The sequence below is a fragment of the Coenobita brevimanus genome, chromosome 94 (genome assembly GCF_032717465.1).
Source record: "Coenobita brevimanus isolate Jiangsu-jjx chromosome 94, ASM3271746v2, whole genome shotgun sequence".
Taxonomy (NCBI): Eukaryota; Metazoa; Arthropoda; class Malacostraca; order Decapoda; family Coenobitidae; genus Coenobita; species Coenobita brevimanus.
Genome location: NC_137047.1, coordinates 42,428,747 through 42,454,057, shown reverse-complemented (window position 1 = coordinate 42,454,057; position 25,311 = coordinate 42,428,747). Strand labels below are relative to the sequence as shown.

At 41.3% G+C, this 25,311-nt stretch overlaps 1 protein-coding gene across 1 annotated transcript in view; it reads right to left on the bottom strand.

The window, feature by feature from the left end:
• LOC145412900 (carboxylic ester hydrolase-like) overlaps positions 1-25,311 on the bottom strand; it is an 84,124-nt gene that overhangs the window by 29,119 nt on the left and 29,694 nt on the right. Inside the window, exons 6-7 of the mRNA XM_080282697.1 lie at positions 18,167-18,317; positions 14,954-15,129 (exon numbers count right to left, since the gene is read on the bottom strand). Of these exons, the coding sequence (XP_080138823.1) occupies positions 14,954-15,129; positions 18,167-18,317 (327 nt within the window). The remainder of the gene's footprint in view (positions 1-14,953; positions 15,130-18,166; positions 18,318-25,311) is intronic.

The following is a 25,311-nucleotide window of genomic DNA, read 5'->3' as shown; positions in this document are numbered from 1 at the left end:
TTTTCCTTAATTTACCAACTGCATTTCTATTGCAAAGACCTAATGAATATTTTCTGATAGTTAACCCATTCATATTCAGGGCAGCTCGACTAATCTGTTCCAGCTGACACCAGACGATATGCAGCTCAGGTCGACGACATGTACATTCTCAAACTGACGCCACACAGTACACCTCCATCCCTCAACAAGCACTGTGCTGCTCCTCCTTTCTGGACAACACATTCTGCTCCCCCACACTCTGCCACACACCACCTGGCGGACGGAATCCCAAATCAGATCACATCCCTATCAGGAGCACTACAAGAATACACGAGAAACAAGAGCGATCACACATCAATAACACACACTTTAAGAAAGTTGTTTGGACAAAATGCACTGAAGAAAGAACAATCAGTTCAGCAAGCTTAACAACACATTCATCAGCATCGCTGACAGGCACATCCAAACACTATATCCCACGAGGAAACAGAAGACACTGCAAAGAAAAATTTTCACCGGATATTGCTCACTTTATAAAACAACGCGACATTCTCAAACAGCTTCTCTTGCTCACATACAAAGGACATTATTAGAAGGTTCCACCAGTTACACAATAAAACTAATAATAAAAAAAAAAAACAGAAAACCTCTCTAGCAACAATCACCTACTACACGGATCCCTCTTGGCTCAACAAAACAAAAGTATCATTAAATTACAAAGAGCACCTCCCAAACCAATGCCGCCATCACCTCCAACACCAACACATCACTTAAAAAATAAAACAAGTAGATATACACGTGATCCACTAAACAAGCATGTCACCTAACACCAACACTGAGAAAATCAATCTTCTATGCGCTGGCAGCACTTTCCACCCGACCACAGTGTATCACCCATCACTCCAGAACAGACAAGTGACTTTATTAAGAAAACAAAACTCTACAAGGACAGGGCCGGATGACATCAACAATCTACATCTGAAACACTTAGGCCTCTAGGCTATCACAAACATCCACAACAACTGTTACGCACATTGTAGCCTTCCCAACAGCCGGAAACGTGGAACAATCATCACTATCCTTTTTAAAGACACCCTTCTTTATCAGTGTCCGTAACACCAATTAGCAAGCCATCCAAGATTATTCGGTGTCTATTTTATTAACCATATCACACCTCAGCTTATCTTGCTTGTTTCTCCACAGTACGTCTTTAGAGCACTGACCTTAACAAACGCCTTAGTAACCAACCTCACACAACACGCACGTGATGCATCAACTCCGTGAGACACAAAGAAAGTTCATTTCATACAACAACAACCATTAGTAAAGCCTTTCATGCCATCCCTCGATGCAGGCTAATCGCTAAAATTTATAACATAGACATGAAGAGCAACATAAAATGCTGGTTTGCCAGTTTCTTATTTGGAAGACAAGCACATGGATTACTCCAGGATACGTCATCATGAACAGGAAGCGTCTCTAACAGTGTTACTCAGGACAACATTCTTTCACCTACTCTCTTCAGCCTCGTATAACTGCACGATATTTCCACACTACAACCGCCCACTAACGTTGCTACATATGCCATTGACATTACCATGAAACTCAAACATCTCATCATAAACACAACCTATATACTGCAACAAGACCTCTCAACACACATCAGGTATGGGTCGAGGACAACAGGCTGACGATCGCTCCAGATAAATTCATCACCGCACTCATCAGCAGAAGGAAACATTAGCACTTTTGTACACCTTACATCATAGTTAAAAATTTACCTGTGCTACATCCCCTCTCCAGTAAGACTGTTCCAGCAACATATGAAACTTCACTCACCTTCTAGGACACATACTTGAGAAAATGAGGCTGTGTACCCCCAAACTCAATGCATTCAGGGCACGTGTAAAGACAAACATTGGGCAACAACATAAAAAAAAAAAGAATAAGAAAAGAAACACTCCCCTACCTTATAAACAGTATATCATATCTGTGACGTCCCGTGACTCTCCGGCATGGGCCCTCATCCTATCTAAAACCCACTACAACACCTTGTGAGCCATATCAAACTACGCCTTATGCATCATAACTGCTTACACCAAAACCTTTACCACGGTTCACTCACACTTTGAAATTATATTCCTATCTGTTAGAGAATTTTGTTGACAAGCAGGATTTGCTAGATGGGTAGTGCTGGAAGGTTCTCATTGTTTCTCTTACTTTTCAGTTATGTGTCAGAGTTGCCAGTTAGCCTGCTGTTTGTGAGGCGAGGTATTTTGTAAGTTGTACGTTAGTTTTTGTGCTCTTTTTCTTTGTAACATTTTATTTGTTATTGTTATATTATGTAGTTTTATCTCGGTTTGTATGCTAAATAATTTAAAGTGTTACACAGTGTAAGAAAACTCTGGATATTTTGGATGTCTCCGAGATGGTAACTGTGATTCTCCGAGAATGTAGTAGATCATTCTAGTAAATGGGAAGCATATCCAAGGATGGGAAAGGGACTAGAGGAGTTTTTCAGTTCAGTCTGAGTTTAGTTAAGTGTCAGTGCAGTTAGTGAAGATTGTATAGTTCCGGTACTTGTGAAAACAGTGAAGTGTAGTTGGCAAGCTTTAAGTGTAATTATCTAGAAAATAAAGACAGCGAACTTAAGAAGCCAGTGTTTATTTAGGACGCCCTGAGCTGATCTCGTTGTTGCACATTGAAATGCTGACCAAAGGAAGAACAGCTCACTGGCCAACATCCTTCTTATACTGAACTACTGCTGTTGGAGCCTGTGGTAATGTGGGACGGGGAAGCGACAGTGGTGTCAGGATTGTGGATCATTAGAAAAGTGCTGCAATAAGACTAACCTTGAACATGGAGGCAGAAGGTGTACAGACAAGAGGCCAAGCTAGACAAGAGGAGGTATGTCTGGCAGTGATCATGAAGCTATTACAAGCAAAGAATGAAGGAGAGAACTCAAAGAACAGTTACAAGCACAAAGTAAAGAACTATAAGCACAGAGTGAACAGCTAGAGGTACAAAGTGACGAAAAGAAAGAGCTCAAAGACGAAATAAAAGAACAACTACAGACACAAACTGAAGAACAGAAAGAGCGGTATAAATAACTTCAAGAGGTATTACAGGAGCAACAGAGGGTGTTACAACTGAGGATGCAATGACAGCTAGATGCTTTCATGGTGGAAATGAAGGAAGAACGGGAACAGTTGAAGGAGGAAGTATATGCTGAGCTACGGCAGCAGATGTATGAGGTAATCAATAATGTGATGGAATACAGACGGGATGTAGACAACCAATTGAAGATTAGTGAGGGAATAGTGATGTAGTGCAGACAGCATGTAGACAACCAGCTGAAGCATGTAGTTGACCATATGAAGATAATTAGTGAGAAAATTGAGGCTGTAGAGAAATACTGCACTGCTGAGCCTCAGGTTAGTGTACAGGGAGCATATGATAAAATGTACAGTGTATGGTGAATCTTGATGGATCTCAGGCATCTAAAGGTAGCATTACAGTGTTGAATAATCAGAAGTCCCGGACTTTTTTTTTTTCTATGTGAGGAAGAAGGAACCAAAGGCCATGAGCCGGCAATAACTGTTCCTTCCAAGAGAAAAACAAAATACAAGAGAGAGCCAAATTCAAGATCTGATCATTTCGAGATGGCTGGACACACTGCGTTTGAAAGACTGGAGATCATAAGAAGTAGGAAATACAGACAGAGGGAGACAGTTCCAGAGTTGACCTGTTGCATAAATGAAGGACTGGGAGTAACGGTTAACTCTTGCACTAGAGAGTTGGACAGAAAGGGATGAGAGTTTGCTGCTAGGCGGGTGCTAGGCACCCATTGTAGAAGTGGAGGGATGCATGCAGACAGTTTAGAGGAGCAGTGACCATTGAAGTAGCGATAGAAAAGAGATAAAGATGCAACAGTGCGGCGAAGAGACAGAGGTTGAAGGGAGTCAGTAAGAGGAGGAGAGTTAATGAGACGAAAAGCCTTTGACTCCACCCTATTGAGAAGAGCTGTATGTGGAGAACCTCCTCACACATGAGAGTTGTACTCCACACAGGGGCGGATAAAACTCGTGTATAAAGTCAGGAATTGTGCAGGGGTAGAGAAGAAATGGAGTCGACTTAGCACACCTAATCTCTTGGAAGCAGATTTTACAAGAGATGTAATATGATCTTTCAAAGATAAGTCCTGAGTAAATGAAACCCCAAGCATGTTCAAGGATGATGCAGGATTAAGCTGAATATTATTAAACATTAGTGGGTATACCTGTGGAAGATTTTGTCGGGTTGATAGGTGTAAGAACAAACACTACATTAAAAACAACCAGATTATTTTTACCCCAGTCAGAGATACGAGCCAAGTCAGACATTATGTGTGCCATAGCCTCATCCTTTGTTTGTTGAAGTAACTGCTGTGATGGGTGTTGCGGGAACCGAATGGAAAGGTGAAGGGTGGAGTCATCAGCGTATGAGTGGATAGGGTTAGTTGTACAGCTTAGAAGATCATTGATGAATAAAAGGAAGAGAGTTGGTGATAGGACAGAGCCCTGAGGAACACCACTGTTGGTAGATCTAGGAGAAGAACGATGGCCGTCTACAACAGCGGCTATAGAACGACCACAAAGGAAGCTAGAGATGAAGGCACAGATAGAAGGATAGAAACCGTAGGAGGGCAGTTTGGAAATTAAAGATTTATGCCCGACTCGATCGAAAGCCTTTGAGATGTCAAGTGCAAAGGCAAAGCTTTTGCCAAGTTTTTAGGCCCCAAGCCAGTGAAGTGCATGGCTATAATGGGGGTCCAATTAAAAAGATACCTCAGGAATTTGATGGCAAAGTATCTTGGGAAGCTTACCATGCGCAGTTTGAGTTACCTGCTGATCAAAATGGTTGGGATTATAGGCAGTGCAGCTGGCTACTAGCCTTAAGGGTGCAGCAATGGAGATTCTTGTCCAGATGTCAGTAGAGGAGAGGAAGAGTTATAAGTCCTTAGTAGAAGTACTGGAGAGCAGATACGGAATCATGTACTGGACTGAGGTTTACAGGGCAAGATTCCTGAGCCGTGTACAAGCTCGAGGAGAATCCCTACAGCAGCTTGCTCATGATCTGGAGAGTATGGCTTACAGGGCGTACCCTGGTGCAGCACCTAACCTGTTGGCTATTCTACTGAGGGATCAGTTCATCGATGCTTTTGATAGTGCGGAGTTAAAAGCATGTGAAGCAGGCACAACCAAAATGCATGCATAAAGCACTAGCCAGGGCTCTAGAATTTGAGTCCTATGTCAGGTCCATTATGTCCACTTTTCAGGCAGGTCATAATGCAGGATTCAAGGCAAGAAGGGGGCAAGTACGTGAAGTGGAAAAAATTGGAGGAGCTGCTGGTATTGTGAAAAGCCAGGACATCAGAAAGTGAACTGCTACAAGTGGAAGAGCGAACAGGAGAAGACCAGAGGAGGTTGCTGGTTCTGCCAGAAGCCAGGATACAAGAAAGTGGATTGTTACAAATGGAAGAAGGAGCAAGAACGAAACAGTGAAAAGAAACCCACGATTGCAAAAAAATGGGTGTTGGACATGAGGTGAGGTGGGACACCAGCTATGATTTTCCAAATGAGAAGAACGACAAGAAGAAGGCTGCAGAAGACGAGAAGGATCAGGACAAATTAGTAAAGGCTGGTGACAAGAGACAGTAACCAGCCAGTTTTTCCAAAGAAGCCCCACCACTGCGAAAATGCAAGAGAACAGCAATTGACAGTGTGCATGTAGATGGAAGAACAGACGGCAAGTAGTGTTCGCCGGTGATTGATTCAGCCTCAGAGCAAACTTTTGTTAGGCCTGATGTGTTACATTACTGGTATCTGCCTGAGTCATCAGAACAATTGTGTGGTGTAACTGGGCACCGTGCAGAACTGAGGGGACCCCTGGATGTCCGTACTGAAGGGGCAGGGGAAGAGGCAATGCTTCCAATCTATGTGGCCGACATGGAGGATCCTTGCCTTCTTGGTTTGGACTATCTGATGTCCATTGGATGTGAGTTGGACTTCTACTCCTATTTGTGCTGTCATCTATAGCTTCCTTTCTGGTCGTTCTATAGCTGCTATTGTACAGTAGATGGCCATCATTCTTCTCCTAGATCTATCAACAGTGGTGTTCCTCAGGGCTCTGTCCTATCACCAACTCTCCTCATTTTATTCATCATTGATCTTCTAAGCTGTACATCAAACCCTATCCATTTGTATGCTGATGATTCCACCCTTCACCTTTCCATTCGGTTCCAGCGTCCATCTCAAGCTACTTCAACAAACAAGGGATGAGGCTATGGCACACTTAGAGTCTGACTTGGCTCGTATCTCTGACTAGGGAAAAAAATAATCTTGTTTTTTTAATGCATCAAAGACTCAGTTCTTACACCAATGAACCTGACAAACTCTTCTACAGGAGTACCCACTGATGTTTAATAATATTCAGCTCAATCCAGCATCATCCTTGAACATGCTTTGGGTTTAATTCACTCGGGAATTATCTTAGAAAGATCATATTGCATTTCTTGTAAAATCTGCTTCCAAGAGATTAAGTGTGCTAAGCCGACTTTGTACCTTCTTTACCCTTGCACAGTTGTTGACTTATACACGGATTTTATTCGCCCCTGTGTGGAGTACAACTCTCATGTGTGGGGAGGCTCAGCATATGCAGCTCTTCTCAATAGGGGGGAGTCAAAAGCTTTTCGTCTCATTAACACTCCTCCTCTTACTGGTTCCATTCAACCTCTGTCTCTTCGCTGAACTGTTGCATCTTCATCTCTTTTCTATCGCTACTTCATTGGTCATTGCTCCTTTGAACTGTCTGCATGCATCCCTCTACCTCTATGACAGGTGCGTAGCGCCGTCTAGCAACAAACTCTCATCCCCTTTCTGTCCAGCTCTCTAATGCACGAGTTAACTGTTACTCCCAGTCTTTCATTTATGCAACAGGTAAACTCTGGAACCGTCTCATTCTGTCTGTAATTCCTACTTCCTATGATCTCAGTCTTTCAAACGCAGTGTGTCCGGGCATCTTGAAATGAAGGGATTTTGAATTTGCTTCTCTTTTGTATTGTTTTTGTTTTTTTTCTTGGAAGGAACAATTTGCGGGCTCCTGGCCTTTGGTTTCTTCTTCTGTTGCATTAAAAAAAAAAAATGAAACTCAAGGTCTGAGGAAAGTCGGTTCCCATCAAGGCAGTGAGATGCACTATTTCAGTGGTAAGGTGAGGGCACTATGCACTACAGTGATTCCCCTAAAATCAGGACTATTGCCCCAGTGCAAGGTGAGTGGTTCTTTTGACAGCTGTCTCGGGGTGGTGGAGCGTAATGGATGGTGCAAGACGGAAGATGAACGCTAGAGTGATGGTTGGGAGGATTTTGGTGGAAATAAGTGCAGATGAAGTGCCAGTTGTGGTGGCCAATTTCTCCCATGAGACACAGAAGATCAACGAGGGAGAAATTGTGGAACTGGGCCAAGTGGTGGACCTTAAGTGGCATCAGAGGAAGGCCTGTGAAAGGAGCATAGTCAGAGAAGATGCGTATCTGCCAGACCACTTACAAGACCTATTTTCAAGGAGTTGTCAAAGCCTGGTTGACTCACAAGTGCTGAAGGTGAAGCAGTTGCTAATGAAGTTTGCTTATGGCTTTTCCACCAGAGACCTAGACCTGGGGTGCACTGATTTGGTGGAACACTGTACTGACACTGGGGATCACCACCCGTTTAAACAGCCAGCAAGGAGGATGGTGCCAGCCCAATGGCAAGAAATGGAGAGGATGATTGAGAATCTTCAGTCAAGAAGTGATAGAAAAGTCCAACAGTCCTTGGGCATAAGCAGTGGTAAGGAAATAAGATGGCTCGGTAAGGTGCTGTGTAGATTATCAAGCCCTGAATGAAGTGTCAGTGAAAGTTGAATACCCCTTGCCAAGAACTGATGACACACTGGATGCTCTGTCAGGTGACAATTGGTTCTCCACCCTAAATATGAAAGCAGGATATTATCAGGTCAAAGTTGCAGAGAAGGACAAAGAGAAAACAGTGTTTTCATACAGGCTGGCTTTATGGAGTTTCAATGACACCATTTAGCCTATGCCATGCCCCAGCTACTTTTGAGCGTCTCATGGAATGCGTACTGGAAGGCCTGCACTGGCAGACCTCTCTCATCTATCTAGATGATGTACTTGTGTTTGGACGGACTTTCGACTAGGAACTGGAGAGGTTGTCGGAGGTGTTCAACAGGATCCAAGAGGCGCATCTCAAGCTGAACCCCAAGAAGTGCTGCTTGTTTCAGATGGAAGTGAAGTGCCTGGGACACATTATAGGCAAGGGTGGCATCTGTATTGATCAAGAGAAGGTGGCAGTTGTGAAAAACTGGTTGGTTCCAACTTGTGTGAAGGAGCTAAGGAGTTTCCTGGGTTTGTGTACCTACTACCTGCATTTTGTCATGGACTTTGAAATGATAGCTGCACCTCTGCACAAGTTAGTGGGGAAGAGGTAGGAGTTTGTGTGGACAGCAGTGACCCAGAAGGCCTTCGATGAACTCAAGCATGCATTGGCAAGCTCTCCAGTATTGCCATTCCAAGGTGAGAGTCAGCCATTCATCCTGGACTGTGATGCTACTGGCCATGGTATTGGTGGAGTCCTGTCGCAGAAGGACAAAAAAGAGTATGTGGTGGCTTAATACAGCAAGAAGCTCAGCCCACAGGAGCAGAACTATTGTGCGACCCATACGGAGCTCTTGGCAGTGATGAAAAGCCTTGATTTCCTCCATCCCTACTTGTATGGGTCCTACTTCATCATCAGGACAGACCTGCAGCACTCAAGTGGCTGAAGACCTTAACCCGCCCCGTCCCAACGACGTATGGGTACGTTGCAACGATTTGCATTTGCCAGTCCCGGCGACGTACCAGTACGTCGTGCAATTGCAAGGTCGCTAATTTGCACAATTTTCAATTTTCGCACCTGATTTTTCGTATGTATACACGGGACACCTTCCTCTATTCCTGTACAAGATACCAAGCAGGGACAATGCCTTACACTGCATAACCTCCCCCTCCCCCCCTCACGCCATTGTCTTGGCAAAGGACCTGTTACCAGTGACCTGGCTAGTAAAGTTATTCAGGGCCAGAGTGATTCCCCAATCGATGACAATGTGGAGGACAATGTTTACATAGCATTAGAAGAAGAAACAGCCAGAAATAATGATCAGGCAGTGTGGCACAAATATGTCAGGTATGGTGATTAGTTAGTGAGTGAAACAATGCTTATAATGCCTTTATTACTGCTTGAAAACCAATATACTCTACATATACATTCGTACCAAGTAAATAAATAAATACCATTTATGAGTGGATAAAATAGTTACCCTCCCATAGAACTCGTTTTCTTTGGTGCCAGCATGTTAGAAAACCCACTCAGGTAAGGAGGAACTCCTACCTGGATTGGGCACTTTAACCCCTACACCGCGGGCTTGTTTACCAATGACTTGCGTGTGCCGTGGGGTTATTTGGGCTCCGACAGACTCTCAAAAAATATTTGCCAAAAATCAGTTATTAGTCCTAGAATAATAAAATTACATATGCTTATGGCACATACCTTCAGCTTTCTCCTGGAATGATTGTTGAGCCTTCGTCGGTTACCGTAGGACTTGTGGAGACCTCTGAAGTAGGGTAACGAAGTCTCCACTTTACACTTCCCGACAACCCGTAATATGATTACCACAGCCAGATACAAACACTATAAAACACTATTCTACAATTTTCAAGTAGTTTGGGATCCATACTAAAAAAAAAAAACACTGTGAAAGCAATGGAAAATACGAGCGCGTCTGATCGTCGCACTGGCACTAGTTCGCTCTTGGTAGTCTGTCATTTATTATTCATAAAACCCCTCACACTTTATATTTCTATTACTATATAACACTTATATATATCTACAGTCTTTATCCATAAGTTTCCTTCAGTAGTATTAGTTTATTGTCACTGTAGGGATTCAATTTCTTTCAGTAAAATACGTAGCATTCACTTTCTCCTCCTGTATACTGGCATTGAGAGTGAATGTCACTTTCATATTCACTCTCATAACTCATAGCATTCAGACATGCTAGAGTGAAACTTTCACTTTCATTACTCCTAGGGTATATACTCGTATTCTTATAATACTACTCATTTACATTTCTATTTACATTCTCTATTTTATTTACGTTATTTACATTTCTATTTTTTTTACACTGTGTTGTGCACTGTCACTTGAAATAACTTATAAAACTATTTTCCATTGTTCACGTATATTTACATTCATTACTTTCACTTGCTGTTTACACATTATTTACACATTATTTACAATTCCACTTGCACTGTTTTACTCAATAGAAAGATCGTAGTCACTCTTTTATCAATTGTCAGCCCTTTACCTCTTTCCACACGAGGTTTAGTAGGGGGTAAAGGTCACAGAGCCATTTGCATGGGGGTGAAAAAAGGCCTTGAAGTCAGCAAGAAGAAACATACGTCCTCTCACTTCGGAAGATGACAGTAAACTGATAATGCAGGGCCAGCCAGCCTGGAGGCCTTTTTAGGGGTTATTCAGAGTTGCCAATATTACTTCTTGAAACAGCTAAGTCTAGCACTGATATGATTGGCAGGAAATCTAGACAATACATTATAAATTTGGTAGTTCCAGGTGAATGTAAATATCACTTAGGCTTCTCCCTTCCCTCCTTACATGTATATTTATTACGAAAATAGATTAGAGGCCTACTTAGGAGATATATAATCAGAGCTACCAATGTTAAATCTTGAAACAGCTTTGTGTAGCACTGATATGATTGGCAGGAAATCTAGACAATACATTATAAATTAGGTAGTTCCAGGTGAATGTAAATATCACTTAGGCTTCTCCCTTCCCTCCTTACATGTATATTTATTACGAAAATAGATTATACGGCATATTTCAAGGGGAAAAAAACAGCGAAAATTAGCGAACGAATGCATGTGAGGTGTTGTCAGGTGATAATTAGCCAATTCCAGGTGTATGGCACTCTCACTTACCTGATTTCTTTCTTGTATATATTATTTGGTATAAGAATACGACATAGGGCTTATTTCAATGGATGAAATCAGTGAAAAATTCCAGGGAAGATTTACTTAGCGTAGCATGGCCGGGCAGGCGAGAGGATAGGGTAATGGAGGGGGGGTAGGGAGGGGAGTCAAGAACGGGGAGAAATGGCTAAATTGTCAACAATGGATGGGAGTACAGATGAGATTAGGAGTGCTGACTAGTGTTGGACATTGTCAGTACTGATAGATGATACAAGTCCCCACTTGGAAGCCCGGGTGAATTCAAAATAACACAGAATCACAAAAGCGACGCCCCCGCGGTATGATCCCTTGCTCCCAAGCGTCACGAAAGTGACGCCCCGCGGTTAAGGGGTTAAACCTCAGGTGAGCGATTTCTCTATGAATTTTCGATGTTTCTCACCAAAAGCGAAGGTTTTAGCCAAAAAAAAAAAAAATTCTAAAATACCTCGGGACTGGGGGATGTCGGAGGTGCGGAAAACCTCGGGACGTGACGGGTTAAAGAATCTGGAAGGACAACTAGTACTCTGGCTCAGGTACATGGGAATGCTGACAGCTTGAGTCATTGGCCTTGTGATGCAGAGTGCTGGCAATGTAGTAAAAAAGAAGATCAAAGCAAGAAATGCAACCGTACTGTGATGACAGGGCCAGTGTCAGTTGAAGAAGACCTGAAGAGGATGCAGTTGGAGGATGCAGATTTACAACCAGTGCAAGAGTAGCTGCAGCAGAGTACAGTGCGACCGTCTTGGGAAGACTCTTCCAGGTTCAGCCCTGCGACTAAGAGCTACTGGAGTCAATGGGACCTTGTTCATTTCAAGAGTGGACTACTGCAGTGTCAGTGGGAGACACCTGATGGCCTCAGCAAGTATTGGCAACTGATGGTTTTGAAGAATACGAGGTTTGAGATCTTGAATGAGTCTCATAACCAGATCACTAGTGGACTCCTAGGAGTGAAGAAAACTCTAAGTCGGCTGCAACAGAGGTTCTACTGGACTGGCATGTGTCAGGACATTGAAGAGTGGTTTCAAGCCTGTGATGTATGCTGTGTCCAGAAGGGACCCAAGAAACGTGGTTGTGCCCCTCTCCAGCTGTTACAGGTGGGTGCACCGATGGAAAGAGTAGCAGTGGAGATTGCTGGACATCTACCACACACTGAAAGAGGAGAACAGTATGTATGTGTCACCATGGACTACTTCACAAAGTGGCCAGAAGCCTATGCCATCCCCAATCAAGAGCCTGTGACTGTTGCTCAGATGTTGGTTGACCAGTTCTTCTGTTGTTTTAGGATGCCACAGGAGCTACGTTCAGACCAGGGTAAAAACTTTGAGTCTGCTGCATTCTGCGAGTGCTGCAAGTTACTGGGGATCAAGAAGACCAGAATGACCCCATTAAGGCCACAGTCAGATGGGATGTTGGAGAAATTCAACCGAAGCCTGGGACCAGAACTGGCCAAGTGCTGTGTAAACAGACAGATGGAATGGGACCAGAAATTACCTGTGTTGCTGATGGCATACCAGTCTGCAGCCCATGAGTTTACCGGCTACACCCCTGGAAAACTGATGCTGGGGCACGAGTTACGTTTACCTGTTGACCACCTGGAGAACAGCTGCCTACAGACACCTTCAACTATGTGAAGCATCTTCAGGAAAGGGTGCCTGAGGTACATCAAGTGCAAGGAGCCCTTAAGTTTTCAGGAGAGGTTATGAAGTGCAAGTATGATGCCAAGACATGAGAGGTGAGCTTCAAGGATGGTGAAAATATATGGTTATACTATCCTCAGCGGAAGAAGGGACAGTCACCGAAGCTGCTGAGCCTGTGGGACGGGTCTTATACTGTGTTGGACGCCTATCAGACATAACGTACCAGATTTGGGGGGGCCAGAAGTCTAGCCCGAAGGTGGTACAGTACACGTGAATCATCTGTGGCACTACCTTGGGCCGGGACAGTACAGCCGGGACATCTCCAAGGAATCGTGCTCTCCCGCAGCCAAGGATGTTGAGGAGGTCCAAGAAGCTGAAGTACAAGAGGATGGTGACAGGTTCCCAAGAGAAATGCATCAGGAAGAAGACCATGACATTCCAGGAAGAATGGACTGTGTGGAGGGCAGGGACATCATCAGAAGTGGCATAGGAGATGACCTGTTAACTTGAAGGATTATTTTGTGTACAATTAAATGTTTAGTTTGGACGAAGGATTATGTTTGTATACATTGTGTAGTTTTGTTGGGATGACAAAGGACTAGGGAGGGGGTAGTGTTGAGAAGCTAGATTTGTTAAATGGGAAGTGCTGGAAGGTTCTCAGTATTTCTCATATTTTTCAGTTACATGTCAGAGTTGCCAGTTAGCCTGCTGTTTGTGAGCAGAGGTATTTTTAAAGTTGTACATTAATTTTTGTGCTCTTTTTCTATATGTTTTATTTATGTGATTGTTAAGCTATGAAATTGTATCTCAGTTTTTATGCTAAATAATTTAAAGTGTTACACTGTGTAAGAAAACTCTGTATATTTTGGATGTCTTCGAGTTGGTAACTGTGATTCTCCGAGAACGTAGTAGATCATTCTAATAAACAGGAAGCTTATATAAGGATGGGGAAGGGACTAGAGGAGTTTTTCAGGTCAGTATAAGTTTAGTTCAGTGTCAGTGCAGTTAGTGAAGATAGTATAGCACTGGTACTTGTGAAAACAATGAAGCATAGTGTGTAAGCTTTAAGTGTAATTATTTGGAAAATAAAGACAGTGAACTTAAGAAGCCAGTGTTTATTTACGACGCCTGAGCTGATCTCGTTGTTGCACACCGAAAAGCTGACCGTAGGAAAAACAACTTACCAGGCAACGTCCTTCTTACACTGAACTACTGCCGTTGGAGTCTGTGGGACAGGAACATGTCAGTATCTTGACATGAAAGGCACACAATTCTAGGTGACAGTGTGAGCTAACACAGCACCCCTGTCATTGCGTGATAGATCCACACACCACAACTAGACACATAAAATAGTTTCTATAGGAACATTACCAAATTCCGTTCAAAACTTCCCATCCTAAGATATTCCAACATTGGCAATGCAGAAATACTCACATACCCATTTTACGCTTACAACAATACAACACCTCGATCAGAACGCTGTAATAGAAGCTTCCTTGCCAACATCCACTCATTACAGGTATACTTGGTCGATACTCGTGTTAGGCTTGGATGAGGACAGTATCCAACCCTCCTCAGTTACCGGTACAAGCTCAGGTTTGGATTGGGTGGAATCGTAGATGACACGTGTCCCACTTGTAACAGGCCCACACAACATAACACACCTAATGGAACACTGCATAGTACATGTCACAATAAGACGCAGAGACGTTATCAACAGTGAAAGGACCCTATGGAACGATCTCATAGGGGTAGTTGCTTACCTGTGGTCGACGTATCTGCTTGACCAGATGGACTGGCGTAAAGCATTGTCATCTTAAACAGTAACAACAACAATAACCTGAATCAGACTTTCTCGTATTTTTATATTGTTTTTTGATATCTCCAAATGGTTATATCCAACTTCAGAGTGATGTCTAACATTGAAGAGGTTAATGAAAGCTAAATCTAATCCATCCACATCGAAAACTTGCCTCAAAGGTGAATATAAATATCAGGTACAAGCAAGAGGAATATGTTGATGATAATATCGTTCTGAGAATTGTAATGACTGTCTCCCAGTGGAATAAAATCGTCTGTGTTACCTGGAATACAGTGCTAAAGCTATCCTGAGCACATGAAAGCTAACAGCAACAGATTTATGCCTCAGAGCCTTACAGCTCAGTCAGCTAGATAAAATCGCCTGCGGCTAAGTGGAATAAAGTATTATAGAAAGCACGGTAGTGAAAGGTTAATTACCTTGCAGATTTTGTCAGCGTCCTCCTCCCTGATCTTGACACCACCGACATAGTGCTCGAAGAACTGGTGGTCCAGCTGAGACGGGAAGGGTCCCTGGGACAATTGCAAAAAGTCGGGTGCCTGAACATCGAAGTTATTGAAGAGACTCCATTGCATGTCCTCATTATCAAACAGTTCTGTCAGAGTTCGTAATGTGGTCAACACTCATATACTGTGGCGTTGGCTGGAGTACAGCACAGGAGACGTACTCACCCCGAAAGGAGTAAAGGCGACAGTGATAACATTCGTAGTCTAATATACTCACACTCATACACTCACACTCAGTAATGTTTGAAACAGAACAGTAATACTTGCAACAGAACAACTGTAGCTGACACAGAACTGTAAAAGTTGAAACAGAACAAAATCAGTTGAGACAGAACAGTAATAGTCCAGAGGAGTAAGAGTTCAAGCAGAACAACAATAGTTGAAATCGAATAATACAGCTCCCTGGATAGCAAGCAGGTTAATGCTCCACAGGATCTCGGGTCGTTTGCATAAACCTGAAATCGAGAGCGAGATGTAGACTCGAAAATGTTGACGATGATTTTTTAAAGTGCTTAGCATTGGTGGAACGTATCTGCCCTCCGTTTATGGTTGCTGAAGGTATTGTGTAGTATGTGATGCAGGCTGACCATATGTAATAACCAGAGTGACTGTCAAAATTAAGGGTTTGTACTCTGTGAATTAAGGATTAAGCAAACTGCCTTGTGATTCAGTTAGTTTCCTTGCAACCTGGTAAGCGAAGGACAATGTTATACCACCATGACCAGATTCAATATCTGGAACAGGTGTTGGGACGTGATACCTACCGAAAATACCGCAGGTATGGACTCATTTTGACTCATACTAAATTTCTCAAAATTTAATACCAAATCCATCATTTCATTGAAGTGATTAAAAGAAAACATTGACATAAGTAACTTTCTGCATTATTCCGGTAAATAATATAGTCCTTTTTATTACAAATAATCACAGGTCAGCCAAAATTGGAAGTGTATGCCCCCATGCCCCCAAACCCTTGCCTGACAGATCACTTGTCAAATCACACCATTTCTATTGAACCCTGTCCTTTTTGTTCACTTTAGTAAAATATGTTTTGCTCAGATCCAGTTAGATCAGTTTCAGGCAGTTTAAGAATATTCATCTTTCTTTAGGTTAAAGTCCAGTCACGTCAGAGTACGTCCATCCAGACCCACTTCTGTGACCTCATATACAGTTAAGGAAAGTCGGTTTAGTACTGTACATACACTGAAAGATTCACGAGCTTAGTTTTTGATTCATTTAATATCTTCTTTTACCTTAATCATAAATAAGACACAGTTCAGAACCGTGTGTGCCCAAGTATCATCCTGTGAATGTTTAAGAAAGTGAGATGACAGATGCTGTGAGAAGCAAGTGGAAAAGTGAAAGGTGTATGATCATCAGCATAGGGGTGGATAGGGCTTGATGATTAGTTTTGAAAGTAGTTAACGAATAAGACAAGGATATCTGGTGATGGAACAGAACCACCAATATGGAACACAGTTGTCTCCTGAAAGAGTATTGGTAGATTACATTAGCAATCATACAGTAGAACGACCACAAAGATACGTGATGTGATTATCTATATATCCACATTTACACATTTAAATAGACAGATGAACAGACATCGCTGGGTAGCCTATGTATATTCGCTTGTATTTGTGAACAATGTGGTAAGAACCAAAGAACAAACAAAGTAGAGTATTTTCGAACTGAATTCAGTCAGTGTTGTAAAGCCGAATAAAACACGTGCCTTTATTACGATTTTTTTCTAAAGCATCCCGTGGTTCAGCATACATTCTGGTAGCCTTGTACTTGTCGTTGTACATTTTTGGGCAATAGAATAATTTTGAATTCCTGAACTGCAAATTCTAGAAAGGCTATATAGAGATACTTTGCCCAGCTACATGCGGCGTAACTTTCAGGCCATTCAGTCTACCCCGGTGGTAGGAAGGACAAGAATTTAATGCCCTAAGAATTATTTATTAAATCATCTTGAAATGGCATGAATGTAATAAAACAATGTAATCGTATAGAAATTGGTAAGAAAATCCCGAAAAGAGTACAGCGTAAGGTAACGAAGCAGGCTTATACTTTTTCCTTTATGAACTGAGAAGCTTTAGTGATATGTGAATGTATATGTGGCTTGTATTCCCTGGCCACTGTTCAGTATCTGTGTTTTTCTATTATCCCAGCGAGGATCCTACACCCCTTACATAGGATTATGTGATGAAGATGATGATGATGATGATGATGATGATGATGTTGCGAGGAATCTTATGTTAGTGATGCGAAATGGAACAGTTAGACATCCGGTGATTTTCCGACTGAAAGTATGGCATAAAACCAAAGGCAGAGACAGATAAATGATGCAGTATGTTGTTATATGTGTATTATATTGCAGAAATCATGAAACAGCTCATTATCACGAGAAGAAATATAAGCACAGGCGAAAGATGAAAGATGCAAGCGTGTCATCTTGCTTCAACCCACACTGTTGGAGAGGTGCTGATCAAGAATGTAAAAATATTTCAGTTTACATACCAACTCTAGAATAAAGTAAAGGAGGTCAATTAATGAGATCCATTTCATCCAGTACAGTGTAGGGATTAAGTGTCTTATTCGTAAACAAGACACCTACATGATTTTCTAATGCATTCCCTAGTAAAAAGTGTCATTTGACAGTGTTCTTTGAGGCAATATACTCGTATATCAATAATACTGATGCAGTGCTTTAAGTATATGTATTAAGTTTATGAAGTTGTAAGAGTAAATATTTCACCAGGAACGATAAGTCGGTTAAGGATTCTGTTCGGATGATATTATTAGAGGAATGTTGGTAGGAGAATAATCTGCCTGAGAACCAGTCGGAAAAACACGATGGTGGAATAGGTGGGTTATAGAGGAGTGCAGTGGAGGAAGGTATGTTGCTATGAGGAATGAAAAAATACTCAGATGACATTATAACGGTGTCTCCCCATACGGGATAAGGCGTTAGCCAATAGTCGCTTTGCTAGAACATGATGAGAATCTAGTAATACTTTGACGAAGTGAAACCCTGTTAACACGGGAAAAATCATCTAACTATATTACCAATCGTGTTCTCGGAATCGAATCTGAGACTCGAAGATGAATATTAGGTTTACTCACGGTAAACTTTTAATGCTCCCTCATGCTCGGCGACTCCAGACATGAGATCCACCAGGTTGTATCGCCCTTCTGACATCATCACCGCAGGCTCGTCAGGCAGGAAGTCCCCATCGACACGAGGTCCATACCTCAGCGTTACGATGGGGTACATCTGTAAGGACAAAGTAACTTGGTATGTATAGTGATGTCAGGAAAGGTTGGCATCTACATACTTAATCGAATTGGAAAAACTTGCTATTATACCATCTGAAATGGAAATCAAAACTATTAATTATAACAAATGTAGAATCATTTGAATTTGTGCAAACAAGAATTGAAGTATAGGTGAAGAGGCCGGTATAAACCAATTACCAGCTGAACCCAGCCACAATAATCACACACACACACACACACACACACACACACACACACACACACACACACACACACACACACACATACACACACCTATCTATATCTATCTATCTATAACATATATACTATTTTTTTAATAGATAATGAATGGAGGAAGGAAAAACAAAGGGAAAAAGAATGAGTCCATGTGCCTAAAGGCATCCTCCATTCATAAAATATTTATAACAACTGGATTTGAATTGAAGTGGATTAAATGTTTGTGGGAAACAACTCCCAGGAAGTGAATTCCAGAGAGTAGTAGTTCTGGGGATAAATGAATTTTGATAAGCAGAGGTTCTGCATTGCGAGGGAGAGAGTGTGAGTTCATGGGCGCTCCCAGCTGCCCGAGTATTTCAGGAGAAAATGTGAAGGGGAGGCACAATTGAAGACAGTTCGTTAGAACACTTACGGTAAAAATATCTATAAAATAATGCTAAAGAAGCAACATCTCTACGTACTGATAATGAAGGAAGGTCTTGCGTGATGGCAGGATTATTGATTAATCTAAAGGCTTTATTTTGAATTTTGTCCAACTGTCTCATGATACCCCAAGTATTACGAATGATACACGACAGCCCACATGCAGGACACCCTGGAAAGGATAAGACATTCAACCAAGCCCAGCTATTATATTACTGGCCTTCATTACGAAGAGATATACAATCATATAGACAGATGCGAATCATGTGCGAAACACAAAGGATACCCAATCACACCTGCACCGATGGGTAATTACCCAGTACCACATCAACCATGGGACGTTGTCGCTGTTGATTTACTCAAGTTGCCATTATCATACAATAATAACCTATACTTATTCGTAGCAACGGATCATTTTTCCCGTTATGTCATTTTAGCTCCAATTAAAGATAAGACAGCAGAGACAGTAGCAAAGGCAATAACAGATAATGTAATATGTCGCTTTACTACCCCAAAGGTATTAATAAGTGATAATGGAGGAGAATTTAATTCTGAGATCTTACAAGAAATATGTAAACAATACAACATTAAAAAGGTTAACGTTTTGGCCTATCACCCAGCATCGAATGGGTTGGTAGAGAGACAAAATAAAAAGGTATTAGATGTGCTACGACACATTCTCAGTGAAAATTATGCGAGCTGGGATGATTGGATTCCCAGAGTAGAGGCCTCCATTAATGGGTCTATAAATAAATCCATTGGTGACACACCACATTTCATTATATATGGCACAGATAAAAAATTACCATATGAGCTCCTAGAAGGTGACAGCATGCCTATATACAATTACGATGATTACTCTAAACTCCGTTTACGTGAATTCCAGGACATACACAAAAGAGTGCAAAAACAATTAACGATGTCCAAGGAAGAAATGACGGAGGCATTTAACAAAAAGGCAAAAGATTCACCTATCAGCTTAGGAGACATTGTTTACGGAGTCATTCATACGAGAGACAATAAATTATCCCCTAAATTTGAGGGCCCATACAGAGTAATTAACATAAAGGCAAACAAAGTTTTAATTAAGTCACTTTCAAGTGGCGAGGAAAAACAAGTTCATATTGACCATTTAAAACGAGTTTCAAGGGAATTATCACATAATTATTCAGCCTCGGATACAACCGAACAGGTGAACGTACCTCAAGAAACCAAGCAAGAACACAACAATGATTACAAAAAGAAATTAAGGTCATATACCAAACAATCGAACATAGGTGCAACTATTCCAATGAAATCTACAGTACATCATTTACGAGAATTAAATATCGATTTAAACTCCTTCTATAAATGAAATAACAGCCAACCGTAACGCACATCATCACTATCATCAACCACAGCTTTATAGGAAATTAATAGTTTTTTTTTTTCGGTAGGTTACGATGAAGGGACTTATGCTATGGATTCTCCTATACATAGTAAGAGTATATGCGCACCTAGACCCCAAGCATATAGTACGACAAGGATGCCTCATAGCTCCAACGGCCACGACTACAATCGTCAAGGATGTCATGAGTACTGAAATAAGTCTAGATTACTTGTATGACTTACCTACTTATATAGAAAGACTTGCGACGCCGATGCGAACTCTGGACTTCAAGATAGGGAATTATGTTTCACAATCACATATCACCAAGGAAGTGGATGAAATGGTGAAGTTAGCGAAATGGAAACTAGAACAGGCGAAGTCAACTATGCTCGTCATGATCCAAGATCTCCCATCTTCTGGAACAGAGGTGCTGAGCGACAGGAACAACATCACACGTACTCGCCAAAAGCGCGGTTTGTTCGATCTGGGCGGCGCAATTCTTGGGAACATCTTTGGATTGGCTACAGAGGATGACCTTAAAGAAATAAACAAAAAATTTAATAAGATAGCTCAGGTACTAACATACCAAGATAAATTCATCACAGGACAGAACTTGGCAATGAAAACAATTGTGAAAAATCTGAAACAAGCAGAAAACGTAGCTCTCGAGAGTATAGATAAAATAAATAACTTGGAGGGTAACGTTACCCTTTTCCAGCACTTCTCCATCATCACAGAACATATTGACACGATTCTACTACAATTAGAGAACACTAGAGATCATTTCAGGGCACTTATGCAAGGAATTTCGAATGCTGGTGATGGCAAGATCACAAATGACTTACTCCCAGTTCATGAGCTACGTCAGATAGTTAGTCAAGGCATACATAAACATAAATTGAAGCCATTGTTCCGCAGTAGGGAATTTATGCAATATTACCCGTACTTGGAAGCAACACTAACACCCACATCAGTGATAGTTCATGTACCATTCATCACGGAAGACCTGTTCACAGTATACCAAATACACCCCTTCCCCTATAGAAACAACAACACTTTAGTCATCATCAACATCAACACAGACACCGAACTCATCATGGTCTCCAAGAGACGAGACACTGTCACTTTCGCAAGTGAGTCAACGATTGAGCGAAAGTGCCGCACATCCTTACATGCTGTTCATCTTTGTCCTGCGTACATTTTCACGTTTCAGCATACTGATACGGTCCCTTGTGAAATGGCTATCATCAGCAATAACAATATTCATCATCATTGCAACTTCACTTTTGCTCCAGATAAACTTGTACACCATCAACGCATTGGATACTCGCAGTTTTTTTATTTCCCTCATAACACATCAGTTTACATAGTCTGTCCAGATATACCACCATCTCATACATCAGCCTCAGGATTATACATAGCACCAGACTACTGTGCGGTATTTACACCATCCATGTCTACTTTTTCCACCATCAATCACTACGCCATCCTCAATCATACACACAAACATTTCCACCCACTGCCTGATATGGACTTAAACATGAGCACAAGTATTAAGCTGACTTCACCTAAGTTTGAAACTATGCAGCTGATCAATGAAACAATGAAGCCCTGGGAAGATTTGAGTTTGAGTATGTTCAACCCATATTATGTGTATAGCCAAGCACCTTCTGTCTTCATAATTATCTGCATTGTGGTTGCAGTAATGCTGTTGGCCATGCACAGAATGCATGCAAGAATTGCTAATTTGGAGTCATTGTTTAGTGGGGGGAGAGTTAACATCACAGTTAACCACCCTGAATGAAGTGTATATATTTTGTATATAGTATTAATTATATATATAAAAAAAAAAAAAAAAAAAATAATAATAATAATAATAATAACACAAAGAAGAATGACCCATATATGGCAGACCAGTACCATTATCTTTAAATGAAATATTAGTAACTCTTACAATAATCTTAATTTTAAACTATTTTTATTCTTGCATGTATGCATTTCACTATAATAACCCAAGTACATACTGTATTACAGTTAAATAATTTACTTTAATGCATTTATTCCAATATGTATTCAACTTATTTAAAATGTAATATTACTGAATAATCACTATTTACTATGAATAATATATGTATACAATATTCATACAATTATGTTACTTTACAATATTATGTATTTCACTTAATTAGCTTATAAGTTCATTATAATGTGTATGTAGTATGTATTAATATATATTAACTATTAAATGTCGATGGTACGTCATTTTCGCGCGGCCGAGCAAATATAGGACTACATAATAGATAGATAGATAAATAGATAGATAGAGAGACAGATAGAAGCAGGAAGTCAAATGATGAGAAGGTGTTGTGTTTGCGAGAAGCGAGCAGCGCTAAACGCTTACACGGGGGAAAGCTGACGACAGCGGCCAGTAAGGAGATGATTCAGTTAGCTGTCAGCAGTCCTCTCGTGAGAAAGATCTAGTCCACCCACGAGGAACACATGTGACACACCCCTGCTATACCAGAATTTAGGAAAGAGAGCTCAGACCTAGATTAGCCACCGAACAGGCTAGACAGAAGGAGACAAGCGACCCTAGAGAGAGGTCGAGACGGAGATTAGCTTGAGAACAGAGAGAGAGAGAGAGATAGCGAGACAGGGAGGTAGCTACCCAGGACTTATACTATTATACCTGTTTAATATTTCCAAGACAAATAAAAATAGTCCCATACTATTCTTTACCTCTCCCGTCACTACATGACATCTGGTGGGGAAACTACTACAAGATATAAAAGCCGCTCGACCACAAGTCTAAAATATACTTCTCTACAATTAACTACAAAGTCTTTATGACACACACACACATACACACACCTATCTATATCTATCTATCTATAACATATATACTATTTTTTTAATAGATAATGAATGGAGGAAGGAAAAACAAAGGGAAAAAGAATGAGTCCATGTGCCTAAAGGCATCCTCCATTCATAAAATATTTATAACAACTGGATTTGAATTGAAGTGGATTAAATGTTTGTGGGAAACAACTCCCAGGAAGTGAATTCCAGAGAGTAGTAGTTCTGGGGATAAATGAATTTTGATAAGCAGAGGTTCTGCATTGCGAGGGAGAGAGTGTGAGTTCATGGGCGCTCCCAGCTGCCCGAGTATTTCAGGAGAAAATGTGAAGGGGAGGCACAATTGAAGACAGTTCGTTAGAACACTTACGGTAAAAATATCTATAAAATAATGCTAAAGAAGCAACATCTCTACGTACTGATAATGAAGGAAGGTCTTGCGTGATGGCAGGATTATTGATTAATCTAAAGGCTTTATTTTGAATTTTGTCCAACTGCCTCAATGCAACCTCTCCACATCCACTCCACAGTGGTGAACAGTATTCGATCTGAGAACGCACATGACTTTTGTATATTGTGGCCATCTGCTCGTCAGTGAAGAACTCACGAACTCTGTACAAAAGTCCCAATTTTGGGGGGGCATTTTTAGCAAGGGATTTAACATAAGCTGTCCAGCTTAGGTTGGGGTTTAGAGTAACACCTAGGATATCAATTGTATAAATATATATATGTACCTATATTATATAAATTAATAAATAAACAACACACACACACATATATATATATATATATATATATATATATATATATATATATATATATATATATATATATATATATATATATATATATAGATAGATAGATAGATAGATAGACAGATATTATATTTACCTTATTTATGTACCTGTTTACTTATTTATTTGAAATATAATCTCGCTAGGATAAAGAAAGCTGGAGTACCAAGCTTTCGTCTTATATATGCTAGATCCTGGTTCCAGCAGCCAGGTCTTTACCACTAGAGTTGGTATTCAACTGCCGGAGGAGAAGGGACAAGAAGGGATATGTTGGATAAATCGCTGAGAAGGCAGGAGAGTCACTTCCATGCAAATGGTCTCTGAGCTGCCTTTCAACCACTGAAGAATATCTGTGTCAAGGCTACCTCCGATGTTAGACATAAACATTAGATGCAGGATAGTTCGTGCTGGATGTAGGTGATTATAGGGCTTGTTGGGCTGCATATTTTGACCTGCAGTATATGGCACAGAAACCGGTCCCCGTGGAAAGCTTCCATAGGCTGGTGTGCTACTATCAGCTATTTTCTCATGAACTGAAGATTCTGTGCTTGCTTTGATGATATCAGGAAGAGAGTGGCTAGGATGATAAGTGGTAGGGCAGCTGTTGCTTGTGGCATACTTGAGGAACTGATAAATACTGAGGGCGAAACAATGATGTGAGAATTATTACCTGTGTTCATGGAAAACGTTTAGCAGACTGGCATTATGCCTCTTGACTGGACAATCTGGAGAGGAAAAAGAGACCCGTGTGGCTGCAGCATTTACCGTGATGTTACAGTGCTCAGTGTGCAAGGGAATGTTCATGCTCACGTGTTGTTGATGCACAACGGGACCATTTACCTATGGAATTCTGATAGACTCCTTAGACATTGTCAGTTTACAATGTCCTAACACTCTGATAAATCATTATATCACGGAACACCAACATGAGTTTCTGGATGGACTGCTAGCCTCTTATGTGCATCTGGAGATGACATTTGATTCAGTAAATCAGAAGGCACTGAGCACCCTTGCGATTCTATGGCTTTCCTCAGGAATTATTTGGCTCATAGCCGGCCTGTCTTCAGGCTGTGAGTGTGGTGTCGTGTGTTTCTGTCTGTAAGGGGTGGAGCATTTGAGTCCTGTGAGTCGAAGTCACCGTGATATCAATTGGCAATTTATGTTTGCTTGCCTTGACTTCGCTGGTGATGCAGTTATCCTAGTGTATTCACTGAAGGCACTCTTCAGCGCACTCAAGGCACATCACAAGGATGGGAGGCCAGCAAGACTCAAGGTCTCTTGGTCTGATAAATTGTGGTTGGCTATATATAACA